This window comes from Aegilops tauschii, chromosome 3, assembly GCF_002575655.3.
Source record: "Aegilops tauschii subsp. strangulata cultivar AL8/78 chromosome 3, Aet v6.0, whole genome shotgun sequence".
Lineage (NCBI taxonomy): Eukaryota > Viridiplantae > Streptophyta > Magnoliopsida > Poales > Poaceae > Aegilops > Aegilops tauschii.
In genome coordinates this window covers 8,929,862-8,937,894 of record NC_053037.3, presented here as the reverse complement: position 1 = coordinate 8,937,894, position 8,033 = coordinate 8,929,862, and the positions used below count along the sequence as shown (strand labels likewise).

Below are 8,033 nucleotides of genomic sequence, written 5' to 3'. Positions count from 1 at the left end.
GCACATTGTCCGTTTTACTTTCGTATTGGCGGCGATCCGGATGGCAAATAAACACCCACTAAAACCATGTAGAGATGAAAGAAAACATCGACAACCACACATGCACACCTCTGAAAAACATGGAAGGAAAAAAACAACAGGTTTCTCATCACGAGAGTGCATGGTCCGTTTTTCTTTTGTACCGGCTACTATCCGAATTACAAATAAACACCCACTAAAACCATATAGAGATCAAAGAAAATATCCATAACCAGTTCTGCACACCTCTAAAAAACCTCGCAAGGGAAAAACAACACATTTGTCATCACGAGAGCGAGAGAAAGCGAGAGAGAGAGAGAGAGAGAGAGAGAGGGCGCGGGGGGCGGGGAGGGGGAGGGGAGGAGAGAGGGACGCCTTAGGATTAACGTCATTCTGACACATTTGGGTTTGTGTGAACACTGAGGCCACAGTCGGCGAGGGTGAGAAGGAGGATATGTGGCAACACAAATATGCTGCCCCACTAAAATAAAGGACGTGGACCTATGGTGGTCTTGAGTGATGGTTACTGGGTTACGAGCATGTGTTATTTTTTCTTCCGTTGCAACTTAGAGGCTCTTTTTCTGGTGAGAAAAAAGTGAGGAACATGGCTACATGGACGGACAAATAGGAAGTTAAAACAGACACGCCAAAAATTGATCGGGCACGTCCGTGAGTGTTTGAAGGGCCGGATTTGCCAAATCCAGCTGTAAATGCTTTTATTTCTTATTTCTACTTGGATGAGTGGAGGAGGGACGGGCTGGTCTGAGAAAAGAAAGGACGTTTTCTGCAAATGCAGAGCAGAGTGATGGGGGCCATGGGGCCGGGGGTCACCCTTACATCGTTCTCTAATCTCCGGAGAAAATGACCTGACCTCGGTGCTTCTCGATCCTCCGCGAACAAGATCCAACAAGCCAAACAAGTCTTCCTCCAATTATTGATGTGGGGATTTCCTGTGTCGTTTTTCACTGACGCGTGTAGCCGGCCTACTCCTTGTGACACGTGTGGATAGGATGATCCCACGCGGACACAAATAGTACTGCCGTCGCTTTCGATCAGTGGTGTTAAACTGTTGGTAATTGTTTCTGTTGCTGCAGCCACACCCACACCACAGAGCGAGCGGATCAGCTCAGCAAGAGAAGCTCTCCGCCCATGGCCTTCTTTGCTGTGCTCCTCCTCCTCGTTCTGCTTGCTCTGTTTGCGGTTGCCGCCACGCAGCTGTGGAACTATGCCGTCGTGCGCCTCGTATGGAGGCCGTACGCCATGAGCAAGTGGTTCAGAGAGCAAGGGATCCATGGACCCTCCTACAGCTTCTTGAAAGGCTGCAACGAGGACGTCAGGAGCATGAAGGAGGAGACTGACCGTCTGGTGCTGGAGGTTGGCGACCACAAGTACCTCCCGCGGATCGCCCCACACTACCTCAAATGGAGGACTCTCTACGGTATGCCTTCAAGATTCATTCTAGCTTCTCTTTCTTCGTTCTATAACTTGCTGAAGATTCATTCTAGCGTATGTTTCTTTGTTTATCCTTTGGAGTGTCTGTATAGTAAGCAAGCTACGGTCTACTAAGACAGAGTGCTCTGTATTTTTTTATTACAACTTCCGTCCCAAAATAACTGACTCAGATGTGTTTAGTGACGGATGGTATCTAGACAACTAATTTAGAACCGAGGGAGTATTATTTTTGGTGTTATGAGAGTATGCTAAGTGGTGCTATCTCTGTATAAATTTTTGTACGCGTTTTCGGGTATTAGATGATTTTTTCTTTGGGTTTTCGTCTGTTTTTTCCTAGGTTTTAGAGAAAAAAATTATGCGATTTTTTTTCATAAATTTGCTTCTTGCGGAGGCAAGATTTTGCTTCCATGAGAGGCACGGCCGTGCTTGATGAAAAGGAAAAAGAAATTATGCTTTCACGAGAAGCATAGATTTGCGTCCGTGCGGCAAAAAAAATGTGCCTTCAGAACAAGCATATATTTTGTTCTGTTGGAAGCACGGATTTGCTTTCACGAGAAGCATAGATGTGCTTCTCGAAAAGAATGTGAGAAACCGCAACCGTGTTGCCAGCTCTGGTTTTTTTCTTCCGTTTTTTTGTCATTTGTTTTTCTGGTTTTCATTATTTTATCATAAAAAAGTTCGCCGAGACGTATTAAAATGAGATCTAGTTTTAAAGGTCTCGACGCGAGAAATCCAACGCTAAAAATGGTTCCGGATTTGGACTCACGGTTCAAAAGAAAGATGTTCTGAATAAATGAATGTACGAAAACTCACAGGTCGACAAGTGACGCATATGCAGTTCTCAGCGCCGGAGAAGGTGAGAGTAGCATTTACAAAGGATAGTCTTAACTAGTGATTTCGATTGATCAGATCACAGAACGTGAGAGGACATGACTGCTTGTTGCCACAAATCAGGAGAGTCATGGGTCATGGGCCACGCAGGGAAACATACACCCAATACACACCTTCAGGAAAGGGGCCTATTTTTTGGAAATATTTTAATTTCTTTCCATCTCGGAAGAAGTTTTAAGGGGTGTTTGGTTCAGGGACTTTTTAGTCCCAGAGACTAGAAAAAGTCTCTAGAAACCAAACGGGAGGGACTTTTTCTATAGGGACTAGAGAGTCTTTTTTGATTAGTCCCTAGGACTAGAAAAAGTCCTAGGACTTCTGAACCAAACACCCCCTTAAATAAAATTCTCAAGAAGTCATAACTAGTAGTAAGGTCATGTTGTACCATACAGAACATCGAATTTAAAAATTCAGGTGTCATAGCACCACAGAACAGATAAAGGTGTAGTTGTATCATTTCGTAATCTCACAAACGTGCTCTAATTTGGACTTCAAATATTGCAGGAATGTGAAAAGTAGAATCACCTACAACTTGTGAGTTTCTGAGGAACCTAAAATAGGGTGTCTAATGAACTTGCATAAGCTTCAACATTTAGGCCGTTTGCACATCAGAGGCACCCTTTGCCGTAACTAGCACATATATTTCCTATGAAGAGTTCAACACCAAAACTTAACCCCAATTAAACAGCAACACGGTAAAACAAAAGGCAACAGCAAGCAGGGAAGTCATAAATCTTTTTTGGAGAAATATAAAGACTTATTGATGATAGTTTTTGGGACATAAAGCCAGAGGTTTGCCACAATGTAACTTTTTAGGCAGTTTTGTTAGTTATATACCAAAGCTATATGTGACACTAATTATATTGTTCCAATGCTTCGCAGGAGAACCATTTCTATACTGGCATGGGCCACAGGCCCGAATCTGCATATTTGACTATGAATTGGCAAGGCAAATCCTTTCAAGCAAGTCCGGACATTTCGTAAAGAACGATGCACACCCTACGCTCTTGGCTTTGGTTGGTAAGGGACTCGGGTTTATGGAAGGAGCAGATTGGGTGCGCCATCGTAGGATAATCAACCCTGTTTTCACCATTGATAAGCTAAAGGTAATGCCTAGCTCCTGCAGTTGGCTTAGCAGCAAGGCATAAAAGGGACAACTCGAATTGAAGTTCACTAGTACATTAACCCTTGCTCCTGCAAGGATTACAATCTTTAGGAGACATAAGTACCGGAAGTTCATAGAAGCATCCGACATGCTCTTTCACTCTGTCTGTCTCTTCATTTATTAACACAATTCCCTTCGCTATTTCATAATCTCTATCCGGTTGTGATAAATTTATGAATTACTCTATATGAATGCCAAACTATACAAGTATGTACTATTGTGCATGCATGCATGTTTACTTCCTCATATGATGACAGACAATATATGTATGTTTGTTTGGAGTTAATATTTATATATTAATCGTGGTTGAAGTTTGTACTTTAGGAACATATATGGGCGTATTTTGTGGTTATTCACTTTTCTATAATAGCATATGTCGGTAATTTAAATAGGGGATATTTTTACGTAAAATGTTTTTAATAATGAGAAAGGTAGTGCGCTTTACATGCAAACTTAAGGGGTTACTTTATATTATCTTTTATAATGGCAGAGGTGGGTAATTTAGATGTACATTTAGGGGGATGTTTCATATATATTTTTAATTGTAAAGGTGGTAACCTTTTGCAAACAGGGTTACATGGCCGGATGTTTTTTTTTGTGAGACTTTCTAGGATTTATCTCCTTTTTCTAGCACATCCTGTGAGGATTAATGTCGAGGCTCTGTTTCGGGTCTCCAATTAGTATTAGTCAATTAGTAAATTATTGTTATTATTACTAGAGACTAGCTGATTTTTCTGATTTGTCGGAGAGTTTCTAGGGTCTATTTTTTTTTTAATTCATCTCAGGGGTTTTATGTGGAGACTTCGTTGGGCCCTCCAGTTCGTAGTACTCCTTCCGGTCCTTTTTAGTCTGCATATAATTTTTGTCCGAAGTCAAAATATATCTACTTTGACCAAATTTATAGAAAAAAACATCAACATTCACAATGCCAAAACAATATTGTTGGTTCATTATGAAATGTAGTTTCATAGTATACATATTTGATATTGTTGAAGCTGATGTTTTTTTAATATGAATTTGGTCAAACTTTGCAAAGTTTGACTTGACAAAAATCTAATACACAGAGTAAAAAGGACCCGACGGAGTAAGATGTTAGGACCATAGAAATAGGAAGCATGCTAGTCTATTTTTAAGGAAACTAAACACCAGTTTGTATTCATTACAGATGATGACAAAAACAATGTTGGGTTTTGCCGAAAGCTTGGCTAAGGAGTTAGAAGATAAAGCGTCTCAAAACAAGAATGGAGAAACAAAAGTAGATATCAATAAATTTTTCAGTGAGCTAACAGTTGATAATATATCCTATGCCATCTTTGGAAGCAGTTATAAATTAGGAAATGAAGTCTTCCGAGCTCAAACCGACCTGCTAGGGATCACTATGGAAACTTTCCTTGACGTGCCGATACCAGGATTCAAGTAAAATTCTCACATCCTTGAATTTATATGCCTTGTAGATAAAGAAAGTGCACCACAAAATTTCCATACTCCCAGTTCATTTCTTGAATGATTTTTCATACACCGCAGTGGTCCTTATGCATGGTCAATGTTTTGTTTTTCGATTCAGATATCTTCCTACTGAAAAGAATCGACGCAAATGGATGCTTGAAAGGAAGCTTAAGAGCCTACTCACAGAAATCATACAACCACGATTAGCAACTAGTGAATACGGGAATGACCTGCTCGGTGTGATGCTTGACTCTTGCATTGAAACCAAGCAAGGAGGGAAGCAAGTGGATCTCAGCTTGAGCATGGAGGAGATCATACATGAGTGCAAGCTTTTCTTCTTTGCTGGTCATGAAAACACATCTCTTCTACTCACATGGTCAGTGTATTTGCTCAGCATATACCCAGAATGGCAGGAAAAGCTCCGAAATGAAGTCTTGAAGGAATTTGGGAGGGAATCTCCTAACCCCAATGCGCTCAACAAACTGAAAGAGGCAAGAAACAGATACCAACAGATTCTTTTACTCTAATGTTTGTGCTTCTCTTATACAGTAGTATCTTAGAACCCGTAGCTAATGACAACAAGCTATATATTGCAGATGACAATGGTGCTCTTCGAGACCCTGAGGCTCTACTCGCCTGCTCTTTTTATGCAAAGGAAAACCGTGGCCGATATGACAGTGGGATCAATAAAACTGCCCAAAGGCATGGCAATTGTCATACCTATTCCAATTATGCATCGAGACAAGGAGGTTTGGGGTGACGACGCAGATGAATTCAATCCACTGAGATTTAAGAATGGGATCACAGGAGCAGCAAAGGTTCCACATGGCCTGCTAGCGTTTTCAATGGGACCAAGGTCTTGCATCGGTCAGAACTTCTCTATGTTGGAAGCGAAGTCGACGCTGGCCCTGATGCTCCAGAAGTTCTCGTTCACTCTTTCCCCTGACTATGTGCATGCGCCCGTGGATCTGTTTACCCTGAAACCTAAGTTTGGTCTTCCGGTATTTCTGAGGCCGCTGGATAAGTGTAACTAGACTAGTAGTATTTGATTTGTAATATTGCCATACCTCCAAGAACTGATGAACCTGGGATGTACTCGATGATACACAGTGTATGTATGTAGTCAATGTATGACTAAAAAAATAAAGAAAACAAGGAAGAACACTGATATTACCACTCTTACCCTTGTTCCAGAGTCGTCTATTTATTTATTTAAAGAGTATAAATTGGATCGACCATATAACAACTATGCAGGTGGGTTCAGATTGTGCTAAACACTTGTAACATGCTTTAATTTGGTGCAATATTCTAGCAAACTGGTGCATGTACGGTCCGTACTCTACATTAGTGATGTCTCCACCCACATTGGGTGTTAACTGTTGAGCGAACAAGGGGAAAAGGTACAGCGCTGATATTCGCGCTTGGCCGTCTCGTCCCCCTGGGGGAATATATCCGGTGCATCCGCACTTGTGGTGCTACCGATGCACGGGATGTCATAGCATATTTTAAAAAATCTAAAAAAATTCTAGCATGTTAACACAACATTAGGCTCCGTTCGGTACGTAGGAATTGTGCAGGAATTTTGGAGGAACTCTGTTCGGTACGTAGGAATTGTGCAGGAATTTTGGAGGAACTCCGGTCCTACATGAATTATTTCCTTCACAGCGTTCGGAACAAAGGATTCATCAATTCCCTTCCTCTGTAAAGTTTTCCCACAATCCTATGTTTTTCTCTCCTTCAATCCAAACAGGGCCTTAATGTATGATGTTACAAAATTTCGATAAAAATTTGAAATATTTTTTGAGATAAAAAAATGACAAATTTGACACCAGTGTGATAATGGGCCAAATGTAAAGCCCAAGTTGTGTTATATACTATCCAGTGTTGAATTTGTCATATTTGTTTTTTAAGTTATATTTCGAATTTTGACTTGAAATTTTGTGGCAACGTACATTGATGTTGTGTGAGTGTGCTAAAAAAAATTCAGAATTTTTTGAATATTTTAAAAGCACAATGTGAGTTCGGTGTACCGGTAGCATCACAAGCTCCGGGGCACCAGATATTTTCCCCCTCGTCCAGCCCTCCTCACTTGGGTTACATGTACGCAAACTCATTCAGTGAAATAAATGATTAAAGGGTGCCATTTGTAAAGATTATTTTCATCTTTGGTGGTGGGCATCACTTTTTGCAGTTAGAGAGTTTGTAAAGGTCACTCTCACCTCTCGTGATGACAAGTGGCATATCTCATGTGCACCAGTTGTCGTTGTTAGAGAGTTTTGATGGGATATTTTCCCATACAAGAAGAGATGAGAGTTTTTTGTAATTTTTTCAGTAGACTCGACTATTACAAAATGTTTTATTTCTCAAACTATGCATCCAAATCACGAACTGTTTTCACTGTCACGTGAATATCTTCAAAACTAAATCTCGTGTTAATAGATTTTGACAAACTATTTTCGAGCAAAATCTATGATCCAAAAGTTTACTGACCCTTGCTTTAAATTGTACTAACTGCACTTCACTGTGAAGCCCCGTTGTGCTTTTCAAACGTCACGAGAAAGCGCACTTGTGCTTCACTTTTGGAGAACCAAAAGCGTACGGAAGCACAACTATTGTTTCACACATTTAGCACAACTGTCTTCCACACTCCTGGCAGATAAAATAGTGGAAAAAACTAAGAAACATAATAAAGCAAAAAAAAATTGGAAATCGACCCCCCCCCCCCCCCCCCCCGTCCCAATGGGGAAGCGCCAAGCGCGGGGCACATGGCGCTCTAAGACACCCCCCCACAGTAAGAAGAGTGCCCCCATTGGTGGAGGACCCTGTAACTAGTTGGTCCCCTCATCAAACCCAAATATACTTTTTTTTGAGCTGATCTGTATTCTTTATTAAACGTTCAAAATGGACGGAATACAGATAATATCGGGCAAAATAGCAAGCCACACATGGCGCCCGGGAGGGAGAGTTGCAGCAGCCTTAGCTAAGGCATGGGCCTCCCCATTATGTCTCCTATTCTCGTGAATAAATTGAACATCACTAAAAGACCTCCTTTGATGGTTGATAT

At 41.1% G+C, this 8,033-nt stretch overlaps 1 protein-coding gene across 1 annotated transcript; it reads left to right on the top strand.

The window, feature by feature from the left end:
• Nucleotides 1-1,105: 1,105 nt before the first annotated feature.
• Nucleotides 1,106-6,151, top strand: LOC109738617 (cytochrome P450 709B1). Its single transcript, XM_020297711.4, has 5 exons — nucleotides 1,106-1,456; nucleotides 3,241-3,464; nucleotides 4,689-4,939; nucleotides 5,088-5,460; nucleotides 5,566-6,151. The coding sequence occupies exons 1-5, from the start codon at nucleotides 1,168-1,170 to the stop codon at nucleotides 6,001-6,003; spliced, it is 1,575 nt and encodes a 524-aa protein (XP_020153300.1). The 5' UTR covers nucleotides 1,106-1,167; the 3' UTR covers nucleotides 6,004-6,151.
• Nucleotides 6,152-8,033: the final 1,882 nt, after the last annotated feature.